The 22125-nt window shown below is 44.7% G+C and overlaps 1 protein-coding gene across 1 annotated transcript in view; it reads right to left on the minus strand.

Moving 5' to 3' along the window:
• Positions 1-15623: 15623 nt before the first annotated feature.
• LOC146619467 (SPARC-related modular calcium-binding protein 1-like) overlaps positions 15624-22125 on the minus strand; it is a 31800-nt gene continuing 25298 nt past the window's right edge. Inside the window, exons 8-11 of the mRNA XM_085370665.1 lie at positions 21378-21436; positions 21050-21143; positions 19253-19599; positions 15624-16058 (exon numbers count right to left, since the gene is read on the minus strand). Coding sequence (XP_085226791.1) covers positions 19269-19599; positions 21050-21143; positions 21378-21436 — 484 coding nt within the window. The 3' untranslated portion in view covers positions 15624-16058; positions 19253-19268. The remainder of the gene's footprint in view (positions 16059-19252; positions 19600-21049; positions 21144-21377; positions 21437-22125) is intronic.

The raw sequence follows: 22125 nt of genomic DNA on the forward strand, positions 1-22125 counted from the left end.
GGTGTCTGTTATATTTAGGGATGAGTGTGGAAGTGTGTGTGTGTGATGAATACTGGTACTGCCAATTTACAACAGGAGAGTGGTTTATTGATTGCTTCAGTCTTCTTTGGACTTAAAAGTTGCCGTGACTCCAGTCGGTTCAGTTAAGGCAGATACAGCAAGTTCCAGTTTGGGTGGATTAATCGAAATTTCTGAGGATCAGCAGAGAAAGTGAGCAGTCATGACAGGTGTGAAGCATTATGAAAATGAGATGGACAGGGCAAAAGCTTGAGATGATGGAATCTGAGGAAGACCTCGGAAAAAGGCAAAAATGTGAGTAAGTGTGAAAATTGAAAAGGTAGTGAGAGTGAAGAAAATGGGTTTGGAGAAACTGCAGAGAGAGATCATTACAATAACACAGCTGTAATAGGAAGAATGTGTTACAGGAAGTCCAGAGCAAAGGGAAATGGATCTGAAATTGGGTGGTGATGCTGGAAATACAGGGGGGCAATGACTGCATCAGTGCGACAATGAAGGCATTGGTCCATCTTCAAAGCCGTACGGCACATCATCACCCTCTGCACTGACACAGCACAGACTGAAAGTTTTCTACTGTAACGAGAAAAGAGTGAATGTGAGTGTGTGTGTGTGTGTGTGAGAGAGAGATTTCACAGCGCCGTATTGTCACACCAACACGTAAAGTTTGCAGCTGAGCTCCAGCAGGCTAAAAATGGAAATAAGGAAGGACGAGAACAAAGAAGAGAGCAACACAGATGGAAATGAGGGCCGGAGGAGGAAGAGGAGAAATGCCAGCAGGCGAATGAGAAGTGCCGAGAGGCGACCTGAAATAACATCAGGGCTGTTTGCGAGTAAGGAGAAGATGAAGGATGAGGGAGAGGATACGAGTATAATTCACACTGCAGCTCCAGCAGCAGCAGGTTTCAAATAGAAATGAAGAAGAGCTGATAGGTGAGGTCAAGGCATTGATTAGCCACACTAAATATAACCAAAGACAGCACAACGACATCGTGAATGTGTCACAAATATGCACAAACTTTTAGTTGCTTACATGATGCCAAGCTAAAGGCACAGTGTGAGTGCGAAGTGATCTGGACTCCTGCTACATTTGTATCAGTTAGGGAGTCTCCTTAGCTACACAGCAATGAAGCAGCATGTAGCTGTGCAGACAATCAGCTGATGCATGCGTTTCATAGACAAACGCATCTACCTTTAAGAACAAACCAAGCACACAGGTGTTACTTTATTTTATATCGACATACTGATTTTGTTCTTGTCTCATTTTGTCTAGAAGCAGGTGTGTACAGTAAAATAGGCTAATTTACTGCCGTTTATGGAGGAGCAGCTTACTAGCATGTGCGTGGAAACCTTGTTAGTTTGCTCCAAAAAATAAATAAATAAATAAATAAATCTAAGTTACTGTTGGATTTATGAAACATGAAGCTCACAAGGCTGTGTTGATCTAACCAATGTGTATATGTTAATAACTCTGTATCATTTGGCACAAACAGGCTTGTGCAATCTGCATCCTGCCACGCCCCCATTTCTCTGTATAAGGAAACACGTTTTCCTCCAGGTGGGGACGATGTTGCAGGAGAGAAGCCTGCACCGCTGAAGCAGGACAGCAGGAGAAAGTCTGACTGAAACAAAGGAAGCACAGCTTTCTACAGGAATGACTCTTAAAATAAAAGTTTAAACACCAAAGCTCATATGAACAAGAGTAACAGGCAACAAGAAAAAGAACAAACAGGGAGAGGAAAATTTGATCTGTCAGCTCAGCAGGAGACAAAAGATTTTTGCAGCATCTGTGTGGTAGTGCAAAAAAAAAAAAAAAACCTCCAAGTGATGATATAAAGCAATGACAATTCCTTTTTAATGAAAGATAAGATCATATGGTAATAATATCATCATGAATACTATTCATTTAAAATTTTGTAAAACAATTAGGCCTTTGTTTGTAAAGAACAAACACATTCAGGTAGAAAACTATTGTGCGAGTAATATCAGCAGGTTTTGTGTTCCTAACCTGCTGATATCACTCACCACATGTGCAAGTTACTCAGCCCACGTTCTCTAATCCACCCACTGTATACTGATAACAGATCCTCCCTCTTGACCTTTACCTGCTCACCTGGAGATTTCCAAAAAGAGCTGATCAGACGGCAGAACAGTTTAATGCCTCACCACGCTCCATCATAAATGAACTAAAGTGATGGGGTTTGTGGCGCTCACTCTCATGAAGCAGTAACAGCACAGCCTCGTTAACACAACCTGTACCCACCCAAAACAAGCACACATCCAGCAGCGTCCGACAGCAAACCTCACACTTCATCATTCTGAATTTAATGAATAGACCTCTGCTCTCCTTGCTTTTGAACCTCTGCCTGTTTGACATCCAGCTGACAGACTGTGTGCACATTATTTACTCCTCAATCAAATCAGCACAAAAGACAAGCTCAGTGAGACAGAGTCAGGTCAGACGCACCAATAAACTGTCAGCATGAGTGTAAAGAGGGAAGTAACCATGGCAGGTTATAATATCTGCACACCTGCTCGAAGTGTCAGGATGTCATCTGTCACAGCTGTGGATGCACCTGTCACTGTCAAGTGTTTCACAAACAGCTGAAGCCAATCAGCCAGTGCAATGTCATTTTGTGGATACTTTAAGTATATCTCATACAAATGATGTTCTGTTCCAACATCTGATCCAGATGTGCAAGATTAAATACCAACGAAAGAGTGTTAAGTGAACTTAAATTAGGCAACCTTTTCTTTAATATGTGTATCGCAGCTTAGACACAGGTTGTCTAAACCATGGATACTCGTTTTCCCGCATAAACTGATTTTTATAAAAGAAAAATCTGCATTTTCTAGATCAAGTGAAACTTAAAACAGTGAGGTGGGACACTCTGTCATCCTATAAAGGGACTGTATGGCATTTCTATCGCTGTTAAGAAAGCTTGTGCTGCTTCTCTCTCATGTCATTTTCCAGGTAATGCCTTTTCCCACCTGAAGCAGGTAATTGAGTCCAGGTGTTTTTGCTTTGCTCAGATGACAGTGCAATGGTTGGGACTGCCAATTAGCCTTACATGTGAGTTTCCTAAGTTGTATGCATCCCTCCTGAAACCCAAATATGACCGGGACACCGAACAGCAGGGGAAAGTTTCAGCAGTTATTGTGGTATGAAAACAGAATACATACATGTACAAATATAAAGATCTCATATGAAACCATTAAAATAGACTCTAGCTTCCATTAAGCTGAAGCAGGAAAATTCAGGATTCTTCTTTTTCTTTATCTCGTTCTTCTACCACCCTTTTCCTTTGCATCCTCTTCTCTCACACCAACCCTCTGACTGCCTTCTTTCCCCACACCACATCTCCGTCCTCTTTTTCTCCTGCCTGCCAGCTCCACCTTCAACATCCTTTGTCCTACTATCTCTCCTCTGCACATGTCTAAACCATCTCAGCCTCACATTTCTAACTCTGTCTCCAAACTGCCGTCTCTCTGATGTTCTCATTTCTAATCCTGTCCATTCGGCTCACTCCAAATGACAGTCTTCAGCTCTGCTACCTTAAACTTGACCTGTCTTTTTGCACGTGCCACCATCTCCAAATCATCCATCATAAGGAGGTCTCACTACCATCTCGCCCGCTCGTTCCTTCTCTTCCACTCTTGCTGCCATCCCAGATACACCAAACACTCCTGCCTTTGCTTCTTTCTCCTTCTCCTCTTCCTGTCTTCAGCCAGCAGTAGCAGATTCCACCTGCACCGTGTTGGCCAATAATACTGGAGGTGGTCCGTGTTAACACCGGCCTGAACCTATGCATAAATCTTATTTTTGGTGAACCACGTTTGACTTGGCACAGACTTAACACCAGATCCCCTTCCTGATGCAGGTTTGCCCATTTATCCAGGATCAGGGCTTTTGGCCTCCCCATGGCAGGGTTAGTGAGCTGATAAATAACATGGGGGTGAAACATTAGCATGCACAGTTAGCTTGTGTTTACCTCTGTTATCCTCATTAAAGCAGTTTGAAAGTTTTGCATCCGTTTATTTGGATCAGCAGTTTTAATAAATGATTCGATTGAGCTGCAATGCATCGTGTGTGTGAATACAATATTAAAGCTTTCTTTCCCCGTGCTTTCCTTCAGTCTCTCCCATTTTCACTAACCTCGGTGAATTGGAGCAATACAGCATCAGGATTTTCCCAGATTTTTATTTTTAACTCATTTCTTATTTTCTCTGCCTGGAGGTAATTCTCACCTTTTATTGACTTTATATTCACTTATGCTGTCACTAAACTGGAGCTCTGTTTTTTTTAATTGCCGGAGGAAACCTGAATCCGGCAGATATTTCTGTGCTGGTGTGTAAAAAATGCTGACTCAGCATTTCCATGCCTGTCAAAAACGTTTTGGTAACAGTGATGTCACTGGTGAAATCAAATGTAGTCAGTCAGGATTCGTTAGTTCCTTCTGTACATTACAAAGCTTATTTCATGCTCTCATCGCCGTTTCCTTCTTTGTTTCCTGTTCTTTGATTTGAATGTAAGACAACACTGATCTCCTTATGAATCAGTTTTACTGAGACAATATTAAAGACTCCACTCCTCCGTGACTCCAAAGATTACATTGACTTTGTTTGCTAGACTGCTTAATTGGCATCAAAGTTTGGTTACATCATTATACTGTTGGATTAAATAATCAAAGCTCTCCAGTGATAGATGAAGGTACTGGCTCCACATGAGGACTCTGTATTACTGCTGTCTGTACAGAGGCTTCATCCCACACCTGGTACATTTGGTCACGTCCAGCTATTTGTTTCAGTCCAGAGCTCAAAGGAAACAGGAAGACTTCCTGTCATCATAAAGAACTAAAACATTCTGAGAATAATATGCCAATAAAGTTACCCTCAGATCTTTGTATTGTACCTGAAGGTAACTACATAAACTGCTTTACCGAGCAGTAAGAAGTTGGCATTTGTATAAATTCTCCAGATTTTAATGTAATAAAAGCTTTTTTGGTCTCATTGCTTTTCCCAGGTCCTCTGGTTTGTTCGAAGGTGTCACAGTCCCTGAGTTTGTGAAGCGATTTATGTTCAAATTTAGTGTTTTATTTTTCTTGGTGTCATTTATTAGATCTTTTCATTGGCCAGTGTTTGTATTTTCGATCCTAAAGTCCTTAAAGTCCAACCCTGGATTGGGTTTCTGTGTATCTTGCTTAGTCAGTATTTAATATTCTATTTACTAAGTTGTTGTTATTCCCTTTTGTTTACAAGGTTTGTTTATCTTTAATATTTTGTATAGGTTATTCATGGTTTATTTTCTACTCGTGTTATGTTGCGGCTGTGCGAGCAAATAGCAAAGGTGGACCCAAGTCTTTATTTGCATCCAAATGGTGGAAGTGAGTGCAGAGAGGTTGTGAGAGTTGTTGTAATAAGCTTAGAAAAAAACAAGATCCCATGTGAATGAGGTAGTGTAGATGAAGACTGAGGCTTGGATGGTGTCTGAGGTGGAGATGGGATTAGTCTGAAAGGAGAATGATGGAGAGCACAGATTTAAACCGTGCAAAGTGGAGGCTGAGTGGCTTAAAGAAAAAGCAGGCGAGGAGATGTTTGGACTAAAGTAATGATGTCAGTATTGAGATTGACAGCGTGGGAAGGTGGTAGTGATGTAAATAACAGAAAAGCAGCAAAACACCCAGGTGAAGGTGATGAAGGTGACGAACTATTGCAGTGAGTAGCTGTGCTTTAGATCAAGGCAAGATTGAGTTTCTGTGTAATTCAATGGTGCATTTGAGTAATCTCAGTCATCACTGAGCGTGCTCCTGTGACTGGCCAGCACGTTAGTGATGACTGGGAGGTATTGTCCTTATCTTAGACAATATCTGCCTCTCCGACACCAACTTCAGAGAGTCCGGCTCCAGAGTTGAGTCTGTTGGCATCCTGAACCATCAGCCTGCTGCCCCAGCATGCAACAGCATGGAGGATGGCACTGGCCACAACAGACTCGTCAAAAAACCTGAGCTTTGTCTGACAGATGGTAAAAGAATCTCAGCCGCTTCAGAAAATAGAGACGACTCTGGCACTTCCTGAGCAGTGCAGCTGTGCTTTTAACCCAGTCCGGTTTATTGTCAATAACATGACATGCCTAAATGAAATGTTATTGCAGTGTTGTGTTCTTAGTTTTAGTTACTTTTAGTTACTGAAAGGTGACTTTCATGTAGTATTTAAGTAGTTCTCTTTTGTGTTCCTTTCGGTTCTTGTCTCGTCTTTTGTGTCGATCTGATCCAGCTGTGCGTCCCAGCTGTTGTCGCGCTGCTCTTGTCTTATGTTCGCTGTGAGTTTCTCCTCCTAGTGGCCTGTGCCGTTTCTGTGAATCTGTTCCTTAGTTGAGCCTGAAAGTTTGGATTCTCTATACAAAACAGCAGTTTGGATCCACAATCTACTGTTTACACAGCTGAACATGACAGTAGGTATCAAAATGAGATGTCACACCTGTGTGATCAATATAGCTAGATTAATAACATACGAATACCCAAGTGCAGTACCTTACAGAGAATCACCCCACCAGCACCAAATCTACATGAAGGCAGTTGTTTTCAAAAAAATTGGCTCAAAAGCAGAATGAAGAGCTACGGACAGCTTGTCTATAGCTTCTGTTTCTCTGCCCAGTTGTAACATCTGGAACTAGCATAAAAATCCCCACATTTTTACAGCAGTGTAGAGAATCATCTCCGACACCTTATCAGACATTTAAGCGCATTTAACATTTAACAGTTAAATGTTTAACATTTAACACATTTAAAACATTTGACATTTAACACACAGCGCTCTGGCTTCCTGTGGTTCTGATCCAGTGTTCATTTTAAGGACGCCTCATTTTTCTCAGAAGACATGTTTGGTCTCAAGGTACCTCTGGGTTAGCTTGTCTGGATCTGTGCTAGCCAACTTCTTATGAAGATGACACTCGGGCAGACTAACCTTGTCACCATCAGGCACAGCCTCTGATGTCAACAAATGCACATATGATGAAGTTTTATTATGAGGAATAAATACAACTTCAGATAAAGTAAACACTCATGCAGTTATGCAACGCAGTTATCATTATTACTGCAATAATACTGTATGGTTGTCACAAAATTCCACAGCACACCTGGATTTGCCTGACATCACTGGAGTTGGGCACCAGTGCAGTAATGCATATGCGTATGAGGATGGAAAGGAGGCAGCATTTCAGATCCATAAAAACGTGATCTAGCTCTAATTAGGGATGACGGCTTCTTCCTGTCTGTTAGTTTCGTCTACTGACCTCCGTACAATGATGTCAACCTCATCTCCTCATCAAATCACTATCAATCACAGGCATGTCACAACATGATTCAGTCAATTCATAATAAGACTGTGCTTCATACTGAAGCCACAGCAATTCCCACAGGAACTTTCCGAGGTCAGAGAAAACAGCAGCGCACTGAAGTAGCCAATTATTCCCACAATATTTTCTCAGGATGCTCTTGTACTTTGTGACTCTCCTGCTATTGATTTTCTCATAAATGCTGAATACCAATACTTGCTGATTAGTTTACTACCATTACTTTTGGTCAGCATTAAAAGATTGTAAATATATTACTGCAGCTACAAACTGAGGCAAGCCGTCTGACCACAGAGGCGGGGCGGCGTGCTGCACTGCAGTTTTGCTGATAATCATTTACACCAGTCCAAGGAGAGCAAGAACGCTTTCATCAGGGATGAGTCAGAGACACAGCACTCCAACAAATGGTTTTTTTTTTTGTTTTTTTGTTTTTTTGTTTTTTCCTTGTACAAAAAAAATGACATTTTTAATTTCAATTGTCTGTCTTTCATGCAGCACACAGTTTTCCAATTGCCATGCTATCTCAGACAATGAACCCCTACACCAAAGAAGTGCTGGAATACGTATCCTTTTATAGTCACATCGCAAATTTGGCAGCTGTTAATCTTTCATGTTACAAATGTGAATAGTTTGGAGTCTTCTCCCACCCCCATTCTCTGCGGCCTGCTGGAGCGGGAGGGCTAGTAGGAGGAGTTGGCCGTCCGACTGCGGTCTGGGGTGTGGGGCCTCCCTGCTGCTGCGGAGTCGGGGTGGTCTGCCTCTCCCCACCGCAGGGAAAAGGGTAACACCACCTGGGTCTGGGTGCAATTCCCCCCTCCAGGGGCAAGGGTACCTAGACCCGGTTTGTAGAGTACGCTTGGGGAGTGTGATTGTGTGTACAGCGTCTCTTTATGTCTGTCTCCACGTTGGTTGAGTGTGGAGTGAGTGCATATGAGAGCATGAGGGTGGAAATGGATGTTTGTGTCTGTGTGTGCCTGTATGTCTGTGTCTATATGTCAGGTTGGGTATCAGACGCCACCTCTCTGGGGACACCTCAGGCCCTCCAAGGTTTGGAGGCCTACCTCCACCCACCACCACTTCCCCTGCCGGTGGCGGACTCCCTCAGGTGTCGGTGTGTTGGTGGTTCTTTGTGTCTGGGGGTGGGCGTCCGGGTACACACCGGCTCACTCCTTGGCGGCCGCTTGTTGGGGCCTGGGGCCTGGGGCTCGCTCGGGCCCCCTTTGGAGGTGGGGTGCCCCCGGCCTCTCGGCCTGGGGCTCGGTCACTCAGGCGCAGCTGGGGGCCGGCGGAGCTCACGGGCGCGTCACTGCAACTCCCCCTGACTTCTGCTCCGCGGCTGCTGGGCGAGCCCTCATCTGGGACTCTCCTCAGCTCTTACTGGAATAGTGGCGCGGCTGCCCCTCTGTTGGTCTTCCATGGTCTCTTGTGTTCTGGGGGCCTCTGGATGTCTGGAGTTTTGATCTCCTCCATACCCGCTTCACACCCTGGAGGACGGGGCTGTGGCCCCCCCACACTCCCTAGCAGATCATTACATGGAGAAACCTTTGGAATGCAAGCATGCTGATCCACACAGGTATGCACACAGGTGTACACACGGGTATTCACAGACACGGACTAAAGCTTTCTTGGCTGCTACCTCAAAGCACACTGTGCGCTGTCTATCTTGCGTGCTGCACAATATCGTTTATTATTTAGTAAATATTGATATCTATGGCTAGCTAGTTTATTGTGATGGTGCTTTGTTTTCTCTATTATTATGTTGCTCTTTGTTGTTTGCTGTCTCCTCTGTTTGTTTGTTTTGTTTGTTTGTTTGTTTTTTTCCTCCATACAGGTGACCCAGGAGTTCTTTTTTTTTTTTTCTCTCTCTCTCTCTTCCCCCCCCTTCTCACCGTCTCTTCTCCCCTTTGGTTTTCTTTCTTTCTCTCCCCCTCTTTCTCTCATTCATTCCCCCTGTCCTATTTATTAAAAAAAAAAAAAAAAAAAAAATGACAAAGGATGAACTGAAGCTCTGCCATCACGTAATGTCGCATACTGCTGTTTCTGATGTCATTTAAGAAAAAAAAAAAAAACAAAAAAAACAAAAAACAAATGTGAATAGCAACACTTAACTACTGACTGTACCTTAACCCACCAGCGGTGTAGAAAAATGCCCCAGGGAAGATCATCATTGTATATGATGAGGATGAGAGAATAGCTAGCCAGGCAGCTACCACCATGTGTGAACGAGGGTTTGAGAATCTGTTTATGCTCAGTGGAGGTAAGCTCTAATATCACTGGAGCCTTTTAAAGTACTTTCTCTAGAAGTAATCCGTTTCATAGCGAACATGTGATATGTGTCCAGGTGTGAACCTGCCAAGCATATATGTTTTCCAATGAACTCAGAGACTGTGGCCAAAATGCACCGTTGCCCCTTTCTGCAGCAGCTCTGGGATGTAAACACTAACGTCTACAATTATTAAAAATAAGTTTTGTAAAACCAAGCCTTTGTCTTCATGTGTCTTGCCTTGCCAGGTCTCAGAGTAATCGCTCAGAAATTTCCAAGCGGTATGACAACAGGCTCCATCCCTGCCTCATGCCTGTCCTCTCCTACATCATCAAAAGGGAAAAAATGCAACGCGTCACATCATCCGGCACGAGCAGCAGAGAAGAGGTGGCGGTTCACATCAGACGAGCTGGCCAAGATCCAGGAACAGCTGGAGGAAATACTCATCCCCAGTAACTCTAACAGTAAGAAGACACTGTTAAAGATTTAAAATCCAACTGGAAATCCAATTTGTAGAACACAGAAGTTGGCAGCCACTTGCTGCATTTCCAGAATTTTCTCCTTTTTTTTTTTTTTTTTTTTTTGGCCTGTCCCGTTTGGCTCTTTTGCATCAGAATTGTTGTCTAAAGGCAAAGAAAGATGCCCAACGGATTTACTTTACCAAACTGACCATCCCAGCCTTGCCGTAATGGTCCATTTGATTCACCTTTTATTGTTTATTTTATTTTCACTTACTGAATACGGGACAGACTTGACTGGGGGAAAGAAGGGGAGAAAGAAAGAGAAACAGCTGAGAAGAGGGACGGGGGAGAAGGGCAAAAGACAAAAACCAACAGAACGGGCAGAGAAAAAAAAATGCATATATCAATCACCTGGATCACCTGCTGAGAAAGAAAAAAGAAAGCAAGCAGAAGAGAACAAGAGTAATAGAATAAACAACATCACAATGATATATGGGAATATGACAGTAAATACTAAATGTTAAACATTATTGTGCAGCACATAAGATCAACAGAACACAGTGTGCTTTGAGGTAGGAGCCAAAAAGGGTGTAGTTTGTGGGTGTGATCACCCGTGTGTACACCTGTGAGCATGGACGCGCTTGTTTTTTGTTTTTTAAAAGGTTCCTTCATGTAATAATCTGCTAGAGGGTGTGGGGGGGCCACAGCCCCGTCCTCCAGGGTGTGAAGCAGGTGTGGAGGAGATCAAAACTCCAGACATCCAGAGGCCCCCAGAACACAAGAGACCAAGGAAGACCAACAGAGGGGCAGCCGCGCCACTGTCCCGGAAAGAGCTGAGGAGAGTCCCAGATGAGGGCTCACTCAGCAGCCGCGGAGCAGAAGCCAGGGGGGGTTGCAGTGACGCGCCCGTGAGCTCCGCCGGCAGCCAGCTGCGCCTGAGTGACCGAGCCCCAGGCCGAGAGGCCGGGGGCACCCCACCTCCGAAGTGGCCCGAGCGAGCCCCAGGCTCCAGGCCCCGATAAGCGGCCACCAAGGAGTGAGCCGGTGTGTACCTGGACGCCCATCCCCGGACACAAAGAACCACCAACGCACCGATGTCTGAGGGGGTCCGCCACTGGCAGGGGAAGTGGTGGTAGGGGGAGATAGGCCTCCAAACCTTAGAGGGCCTGAGATGTCCCCAGAGAGGTGGCGCCTGACACCCAACCTGACATATAGACACAGACATACAGGCACACACATATACAAACATCCATTCCCACCCTCATGCTCTCATATGCACTTACTCCACACTCAACCAACGTGGAGACAGACATAAAGAGACGTTGTACACACGATCACACTCCCCAAGCGTACTCTACAAACCGGGTCTAGGTGCCCCCGCCCCTGGAGGGGGGAACTGCACCCAGACCCAGGTGGTGTTTCCCTTTTCCCTGCGGTGGGGGGAGGCAGACCGCCCCGACTCCGCAGCAGCAGGAAGGCTCCACACTCCAGACCGCAGTCGGACGGCCAACTCCTCCTCCTAGTCCTAGCCCCCCTGCTCCAGCAGGTCGCAGAGAATGGGGGTGAGAGAAGACTCCAAACCTCCCTCCACCCGCTCATTGTAGTGTTGATGCATGTGTGTTCTAAGGTGCAATTAAAACCCAGGAGGGCTTGGAGCTACCTGCCAGAGAGCAGCAGGTAAGCGCATAGTCCCTCCTGCTAGCCCTCAATGTCTACGTGTATTTAAAATTGAGAGGTGGGCAACGATGCCAGGGGTGGGGTGTACACCCTGATGGTACTTTGGACTCCGTGTATCGTGCCCACCCCCAAGATCCTATATGTATGTGTAATGAGAGTGTGAGTAATGTGAATGTCTAAGTTGTGGGATAAAATTGAGGCAGAGGCAGCCAGAAGGGGACAGAGGGGGGGGGGGGGGGGGGGGGGAGCCTCCTCTGCACCCTGGTGACATACCCCTACTCCAAGGCCCTGCATGTGTGGGTGGTTGTGGTGGAGCGGGAAGAGGGAGGCAGCTGGAGATGGGGAGGGAAGGAAGGGAGGGGCAAGTGACCCCTCCCTGGGGCCAGCTCCCCCGCTGACCCCAGTAGGCACCCCCATACTCCGCGACCCGCCAGGGAAAGGGGGCCCAGGCCCATCCAGACCGGGCCCAGTGCAGCAGCGCCGCCCGGCCCCACAGAGCCCGGGACAGTCCACCCAACCCCACCACAGAGAAAACTGCACCCACCCCACCATCCACTCATCTTCCAGACTACATAAGACAATAAACACCCAGGCTGAGATCTTCCTCCACCTCTCCTGTATCTCCCCCTCCTGCAGAGGGAGCTCCTGAGGAGAGGAAAGCTCCTGCAAGATGTGACAATCTCCCCCACCAGTTGAAGAGCCCCCCAGGTGGCTCGACGCACCGGCGGCACCCTGCTCCAGGGCTGGGCCCCCATGCACCCACCCGCCCACAACCCCGGCAACACACCAACCAGGACCCAAGCCCCCGAGGCCCGGTCCGGGTCCCAGCCCAGAGACGGAGCGCCCCCAGAACCTCACGCCCATCCCGGACCCACCCAGGGGCAGCCAGGCTACCAGGTCAGTAACCCACGTCCGTCAGCACAGACCCTCCCCTAGCCCCGCTGCACGCAGCCGCGAGGAAACGGTCACCTGAGAGCCAACAGATGGTTAATGAACATCCAGAGGGAGCTTACATTCTCCTGCTTGTCTCGAAATGTTTACAAGTGCACCCAGTACAAAGACATAATGAGATCAACTCTGGTTCCTGTGTCTCCCTGCTTGTTTTTGCCTGGTGGATCCCTGTTTGTGGATTATGTAAATTTTTTATTAGAGAACCAGATAAAGACTAAGGACAATACGCACGACGCAGAGGGCTAACAAAAGACAGGTGAACTCAATTTAGACGAGAACAGAGGGAACAAAGGACGAAAGTAAAAACTCCACATGAGGAACTAAACTGGAAAATTAAATGGGAAACAAACAAAGAACAAACTCTCCATACAGCGAACACGATGCAGACGGGGGTCCACAAAAGACCAGGCGCCAGGGTTACAACAGAAAAGGATGATTTGAATATTTGCTGGGATGTTGCTGGACTTCTGTAGTTCCTCATTTTGAATCATTTTAAGATGAGCAGTCGTAATGAGACATTTCCAAACATATGCTTTCTTGCAATCATCACTTATTGTGCAATATTGTATCAGATTTAATTAAAATTGTAGTCACAGTTAACATTATATATAACCAATCACCACATGGTGCATATTAGAGTTGTCTACATTTTGTTGTCATTGGCAGCATCAGGACCACACACTCTTTGCATCCTAACTGCTGTGCAAATGTCTGCGTTCTGCAAATTTGTGTGTGGATTTTTTTTCACATGTCAGAGTTGCAATCATGAGTCGACTGAGCTTCCATAAAAATCAGAGCCATGCAACTTGATTCCCTCGGCTAATAATATATATGTGCAGTTGATTGCATGAGTGTGTTTGTCTTAACAGTTAGTGCTCGAGTCAGCATGTCTTTTATTATTAGGAACTGAATTTTGATGAGGTGGTAGATATGGATTTTAGTCGGATGAATTATAGATTGATCTCAGCATGTAAACATGTAGGGCACTGCTGTGTGTGTGTGTGTTGTGTGTGCTGAATTTCTTGGCAGATTGATGCCTGTGTGTGACCTGCAGGCTCTCGTTGTTAGTCATGGGCTCGGTGGAGCACTCCGCTCTCAGTGTGTAACCTTGGGAGGAGCATACACACCCTTTGCAAGCTCCCACTCTACCAAATAAAGCCCTATACATTTAAATGCAGCAGCTCATCTATAATTCATATCAATACCATGTCATGTAAACAATCTATATCAAGGTCCTGCCTCTGATGCCCGGGGCACTGCTCGTTTCCATCTCGTGAGCAGTTTGTATTATGATAAAATCTATGCCTGTGTCTTTATGGAATCGTGCAGTGTTTCCCTGTCTGCTCTGCTGAGGCTGGGATTATCAGGGTGTGTCTTTGGAGCAAGACTGCAGGAGGTTTCCTCTCCTGCCGGAGGTGCTGCTCGTAAAGCTGCCCTAGAGCCAGAGCGCCATCTGCTGGTCAAATAAACAAAGCGAAAGAGGCCGAGGTGTGGTCTGCAGAAGCTGGATTCGAAATGTGAAGTGAAAGATTAATAAGAGTGTCCCCAGGCTGTGGTTCCCATTACGGAAGTCAGATCACCTCCAAGAGATCATAAGATTAATCTGATGGGCCAGAGGACCATCAGATTAATCTTATGAAGGATGAGAGAGAAAATCGAGGCTGTAATCCGCACTACAAAATGACATTATCCTGACTTTTATTCAATTCAATTTTATTTATATAGCCACTTTTATCACATAATTCCTTTTGTGAAACACATTATAGTTCACATCCTCAGGCTTTGTCAGTGTTATGAAAGGATTCAAATCTGTTACTTTAAGGATTGTACTTCATATTATAGGATGTCTAATTTGAATCAGTGAAACCTTCACTTTATCTGTACCTTTAGTTCCTCAGAGGAAAAGTTACAATGTACCAAGCAATTTCTCAAGCAGAAAGCATCACTCCGTCGTTCTTTTAGATTACTCTGAATAAGATTTTGTGTATTTAAAAAAGGTTGCAGTGAATAGTTTCTCTACTGAAGTGAGCTTTATTATTAAAAAGTCACACAAACTCTGATATTACTATTTGTCAGGTCAGGTCACCTTTGAATGTGGCTCAGATACATAAATTCAGATTGACATCTCGATGCCTTGACCTCGAGCAGAACAATCGCACAGAGCTTTCATGCTGTGTCGTCTTGATGTGGCACGGCTCAGCACTTCTTTCAGGATAAGATCCTTAAACAAAAATGGTGGACGGTGTCCTCACTGCTGCATATTTCCAGCATTTCCAGTCTAAGGTATGTTTGTGAAACTGGCACAAAGTCGCACAGGAAAGCACATCATCTCCTTCGGCTGCTAGGAAGCCGCGGGACCTTGTTAATCTCCCGTCGAAATACATTTAGCCTCAGTGATGACCTGAGACGGGCACTAATGCAGGATGGGAAATAAGTTTTACTTGACTGTTATGAAAGATGCTATTCCTCTGTTGTTTCCTGTTTATCTGTTGATTAGTTTATTAGGGGACAACAACTCGGGCAGCTGTTGCTGTGGAAACCAACGGGCCTCCTGTTAGACCTAATGAAGGACACGGCGGCTCCATTGATAACCACCGAGTCTGAGATGCCGAGACAGCGTTCACACGTATGACTGCTGAGATGAATAAAAATGAGATGACAAATTTATTGAAATTTACAAACAGCAAAAACATGAAGGTTGAAGTTACATCCATCCATCACACCTGTTTTTCCCTTTTTTAACTCACAATTACTTAGTAGAAAATGCTGTGAGTCGATGATGTGGTCTGAAAATACAACTTAACGAACAAATTACAAAAGTACATATACTTATGTATACATGTGTTAATATATACTGTCAGTATGTGTTGTAACAAAGTATGTACAAAGAAGAAGAGATGCAGGCTCGGGAAGTAAAAGACACATAAGATTAATGAAAAGAGAAAAAGGAAAGCAGTAACTGAATAAATTAAGGTTTCTTGGTGTTATTGGTCTGGAATCACGAGCAAAAGTCAGCCAAAAAGAATCAAAGCTGAACCCCTGGATGGCTCTGCAGGGTGTGAAACAGCAGAGGACACTGAGCTGCAAGTGGCTGAGAATGGATCAGATTACTGTAGTGGTTGTCTGGAGTGCCAATTGTATCTGAGCTGGAGGTTGCACATTAAAACCTCCCCCTGCTCCACCCCACAGCGATAGTGTCAGGAATTTGCGACCATGTAGGAACAAGTGGGCGACAGAACAGATCTTCCAACCCCAACGATGGCGCTTCTATGACTTAATCACTAAAACGAGCTGCCTTTTGATGTCAGCTGATTTGTCTCGTTGCTCTCGGTCGCTTTGACTGAAAGAGAACCAAAAAAATGGGAAAGAGAAATGAAGGGTAGGAAAATAAAGACAATAGAATCACATCAATGGAAACTATTTTTCAACTCTAGCCTGTTTTACCGAGCTCAGCAGAGTGACGGGTCCACTGGCAGCGTGTCTGGGGAGTCGGCTCCTCCATCACTACTGGAGGTCACTGCTATCTCTCCCAGACACATGTTAGTTCAATGCCCCATGTGCCTCTCTTTATCCTGTCTTTCTCTTCATCTCTGAATTAGCAGCTGCTCCTCAGTCCACTTGCCTCTGTCTGCCACCTGCCAGTTCTTATCTTTGCACTTCACCTTGCTTGTCCTCTTGCTGACTTCCACTTTTCATAGTTTCTGCAGTGATTCTTACTGCCCTTCCCGTCCCTGTTGTTGCCTTTGTGCAGAACCTAATTTCACCAGTGTGTCCTCCTGTTCATAAAGCAAGACTTTTAGGTCATCCAGACTCGAGGCCTGTTTCCTCGTATCCACTCTATATTCCTGCTCTTGCATCTCTTCAGGCACTGCTGCTTTCTAATGCTATACAATCTCTACAGTCACACTTCATTGACGCCGAGGCTGCCCACAGGTCTTTCTCACTGCTGTTCCTCAAATGAGATTACACTTGTGTCATTCAGTCTAACTATTATGGCTGAGTCATGCTCGAGTAAATATACAACAACAACCTCAACTAAGAATTATCAATTTTTGATTGATAATCAGTTGTTACCGACCTCCGCCTCTGGGGAACTACTTTCAATTCCAAGGAGACTGCACAGATCAGCTGGTGTGAGGCAACGTTTCTCCAAACAAGCCCAATCTGACTGACTGACTGCCGTCACTTTCATACAGATCGGTGAAGGTTTGCAAATGATAACAATGGATTGCATTTATATAGCGCTTTACAATTCCACTATTCATTCACACGCTGGTGGAGGCAGCTACAGTTGTAGCCACAGCTGCAGACTGACAGAAGCGAGGCTGCCATATCGCGCCATCGGCCCCTCACCAGTGGGCGGTAGGTGAAGTGTCTTGCCCAAGGACACAACGACCAAGACTGTCCGAGCCGGGGCTCGAACCGGCAACCTTGCGATCACAAGACGAACTGCCAACTCTCAGGTCAGGTCAGCTGACGTGTCACTGACGATGTCAGTCTAGACTTTAAATGGGATCCTTGTAGCTGCTCTAATCTTGTATTTTCAACATTATTTCTAAATAATATGGTACTTTGATAACTCTGCCAGTGAAATCTTGGAAAAATAAACTGAAGTTTTCAGTTTACACAAAATATATAAAATGATCTACAGGATGTTTGCAGATACAGTGAGAAAATGCTGCTGTTCTCTGTCATCCGTCCTTCACTGTATAATCGTGTTTTTCATGCTTGTCGGTGGAATCAGCAACATGATTTAAGATCTCCATATGAACCAGATGTTTTGTTTACATCAACAGAAATGACAGAAAAATCCAGGCAGAGAAAGACGGAATATCGAGCTTATGACCCTTACAAACTTATAATAAATCCCAGACTCGTGTTGCTATAACTAAGAAAAACACACACACTGGTCGAGCTGTCACTGCCGTCTGCGGTGGGCTGATTAGTGAATCGCTGTCACCACCGAGCTGTGACTGATAGCCCCCTGACAAATGGGCCTTTTCACCTTGACCACCGTTTGTTTTCGTTTTACGAAGGTACATAAACACTCAGACATCGTGGGTGTAATTTGTCTCGCTGCCAGCCCAAACTGCTCGGCTCCCCTTAGATCAACAGCCTGAAAAGGAGAGAAAAGACGCTTTTACCTCAGCCAGCAGACCAATGAGGAGGCTGGTTAACAGCCGTGTGAGAGAGAGAGACAGCTGTGAAAACTGAGACGAGAACAACTCTGCGTTATCCCACTGCTGCTGAAATATCACCAGGTATATTAGGTAGGTATATTCTGCTGCTTCTACTTTTACTTATCTAAATCCTGCTACCACTAACTGCTCAGTACCACTGAAACTGGAGTTATACTACTGTGATTATGCCACAGCAGAGGCGTAGGCTGTTTCATGGATGGATTTGCTTTCCCAAAATAACTACAAGTTGCAGCTTCTTAGCAGTAATAAGAAGCTGCAAGAGGAAACAATCAGCAGAGGAAACAATGAAACTGAATTTAATAAGATGTAATTGTATCCTGTTTGTTCCTTTTCTAATGCGCAGCTCATATTCTGCCCACGCAGACATGTTTTCTTATTTTCATAGCTCTGATAATCTGTGTATTAGCTCGACATTCATCAACTCTCAGACCAACACGAGCTGCTTAGTTTCAGTTGGGGTGACTGAAGTAGACAAAAGAGACTGGAAATAAGAAAAAAGAGGAAATATTAAATTATAAAGCAACGATCAGAGCTGTAAACTAGCTGCCATCCAAACCATACAACTTAAAAAACACTTCCAAAACATTGTGCTAACCTGAAGACAAAAGGAAACATGGAGACATTCCCACTCTGTGACTGTGTTTCTAAACTATGGCACATGACGAGCATGAGCCGAAAACGATCACTTCATCAACCTGGCTGGAGAAACGTATCAAATGAGCTTCATGCAGCATGAGCGGGTTCGCACTGAGCAGCAGCTGGAGTGAGAACAGAGACTCTGCTCCCTGTCGTTGCACCTGTCCTTAATCAGGCCGATCGGTTCAACGGCTCCGAAGAATTGGTGCATTCACAGCGTGTGCTCTACTCTCTGCTAGACTGCACCGGCGAGCTCAACGTGTTATTTTGAAACAAGCTGAGCTGCTGTTTTATTGAACTGTGTCATGGTCTAAGTGAACTTTGATTATATTCTGTTTTTACGGGCAGCAGTGTGAAGGTTAGCGTCAGCTCGATGGAGGTTAAGCATGTGCAGTACGTCGTTAGGGCGCGTAGAGCTGCCGTTCCTATAGTCTACCAGCCTTTCCCTGAATTTCTTCTCTTCCCACTGTCATTATCTTAAAGGGAAAATCTGTTCAAGTTCAAATCTGTGGCAAACAAGAAACATGTAATGAGTAAAAAGGCCAGCTGTATTAGATATATTCAGATTTATCTTATTTTTTCACAGAGCACAGAAAGTTAAGCAAGGGTGATGCAAATCATTCCCAACAAGAGGTACAAGTTAGAAAAAATTAGAAATGATTAGCTTAACCACTGGGTTTATACTGCAGTCGCATACCTGACAGTAAGCCTCCTCAGAGAGCCAGGCACACCCTCAGCTCCTCTAACGTTAGGCTTCGGTCTCGATCGCTGTCGCAGTACTGGGCGAACTTCTTAGCACAGCGTCGTGGCTTCAGTCTGCGCCGCAGGAACTGACGGAGGGGTCGAGCCTCACGCTCACTGAGCCACCCGTCGGAGTCCACGTCCAGCTGACTAAAGTGCCACTGCAGCACCACCTCTGGCCTAGAAGACTCTGCAGCATCAGCGGAGGCATTATCCAGAGAGGAGGAAGATGATGAAGGAGCCACAGAGGGTGGAGGGTTTGAAGTGGGCGAAGGAGCACTGGAAGGATCTGTGTTTGAGTCTCTGATGGAAAGAAGCGGCACAAAAACCCAAGAGATGAGACACTTTGCTGGTGTAAAGGACGCCACCTCATTCAGGTTCTTTTTTCAAATCACTTTTCACAGAAAACACATTTAAAGAAACAGTTCTGTGTGACAAAATAGTGAAAAACTTAAATTTGAAAGTCACTCAAACCTTAAAATCACTGTTAGCATCACAGAGAGCACGGAATAAGAGAAGGAGCAGCCGACATCTTCACACATCTGTACTCAGATTTGACAGTGTGTCTCAATGTTTACACACTGATCGTATAAAACCCAGCAGCACTATTCACAACGCTCCAGCAGAACTCAATAAACATCCCATTTCACAAGGACAAGGGAGCCTGCTGACAAACAGAATCACCAGATGGATTTCTCAGTTCCCTCTTATCAGTTATAAAGCAAGCTGAGCAACTGAAGCTTCAAATTTATGTCAGACACAAACCGCAAACAAGTCTGGAATGAATGAAACGGCAAAGCCAAAGTTATCGTGAAGAAATATGCTGGAGCTGAAAATCTGTGCATGTTTGGTGGAGAATAATAAAGTGGGTGAAGGATGGGACACAGATGCATGAAAAGCATGAACCTGAAGAAGTGAGCCAACAACATGTTTGTAAACTGAGACTGAGGAGCAGATGGAAAGAATGAGGTAAGTGCTGATTGGCAAACGCAGGAAAACAGATGGGAATATTCCGTTCTGTTCTTCCTGCAGGTTATCAGGTGCTTGATCAAATCTGCACTGTTCACCGATGTGTGAAACTGGTTTTCATTTTCATTTCTGCGTACCATCTCAGCACTGCAACACACCGGAGGAATCGCTATCAGCTCCTGCTGTGCAACAGGTGGCACATTACACACCTGAGACGGAAGAATTTCTCTTGATTTAAAGCAGATCTACAGGTTTCACGTTGTACGAGCACGCAGGCACAGAGCGGACATAATGCAAATTTATGGTGCGAGTCTGAAGCCTGTTCCATTTCACAAAATCAAAACATATTTAAATAATACAAACACAGCCTGCTTAGTTCGTAGGGGTCTTCTAAACGGATGTCTGCTTATTGAGAAATGATTTTTATCTGAGATAACTGTGCCATCTACTGTTTCCACCGTATATTTCCTAAATCAGTGCCTGCTTACTCAAATATACTTGCACATTAGTCAGTTTTCTCTCTACAGAGAGGTATATTGAAATTTCAGGCACTAAGACAAACTTCCACATGTAGACACTTTGGGACTCTCAGAAACTCGACCTGCTACAGACATGTTGTTCATTTCTATTTAGAGATTCTGACATGAGAGTACGTGCAGATGATGAAAAAGTGAGTAAATAACAATTTCAGACACAGCCTGAGATGTTACTGTGAGTTTCACAGAAGATCATTAATCACTGCTGCACTCGTCACCCCCCTGCTGTCTACAGTATCCAGACTTACTGGTAGGGACTCTGACTCCCAGCATGCTGTGCTTCCACCTGCAGCGCTCTGACCAGACTCTGAAGGAACTTCTTCTTACGAGCTCCAGGACACCCTGTGAGATCAGAGTAAAGACTGTAACCTGAATGATATGAACATCATCGGCCTCCACATGACATCAGACACGTAACAAATGGCCTATATATAGTAAACAGGATGAGAAATTCACATCTGGGCAAACTGCTTTTCAGTTATTTTGGCTGAAAATGGAAAATGTGTGAGATGTTTACAGGATGCTTTAAATCTGTATATTTTTGTTTTTCCACCAATCAGAAACTTTCATATTTACCAGGCAGAGGTTTCTCCAGTGAGGCAGCCTCTGCCCTAGTGCAGTCCGGGATTTGATTCCTGTGAACACACACACACACACACACACACACACACACACACACACACACACACACACACACACACACACACACACACACACACACACACACACACACACACACACACAGGATCATCACATATAAAGTCAACCAAATTGGAAAATGTGAAAAAAATAACATCAAAAAGGACTTAATGTAAAAAACAGGGCTTGGGTGGAATCACTGATCACATTTTCATGGAACTACACATTAAAATAAAAACTCTATATGGCTCATCTCACTTCATGATTTATTTTTAGCTTTTTATTGTTTATTAATGCGACGAAGCCCCAGCTGAGTATTGTGAGCGCTGTCATCTCGGTCCTTTGAAACCAGACTGAAACCAGCAGCTGAGACTGTAAACTCCTGGTTTACTGAGGTCACAGAGGGACTGAGCAGTAGAATTTGAATTAATAAATGCAAAATATGACTGGCACTTCTTTTCATGTACACAAATCTGATGCTTTGATTTGTTTTGTGTGCTAAAGGGGGAAACAGCTGTTTGATTTAATTGGCTGACAGTGATTTCTATTTACAGAATTACAAGTCCAACCACATAAAGTGCTTAGACATTAGATAGAAAAATTTTAAAAAACGCATTAGGCCTAAGGGAGTTTATTCTCACATCAGTGAACCAAAACCATCACAAGAAAACATCCACCAGTTCGC

The sequence above is a fragment of the Diplotaxodon limnothrissa genome, linkage group LG14 (assembly GCF_057381915.1).
Source record: "Diplotaxodon limnothrissa isolate DT_005_m linkage group LG14, D_limnothrissa_male_GT1.1, whole genome shotgun sequence".
In the NCBI taxonomy this organism is placed as follows: domain Eukaryota; kingdom Metazoa; phylum Chordata; class Actinopteri; order Cichliformes; family Cichlidae; genus Diplotaxodon; species Diplotaxodon limnothrissa.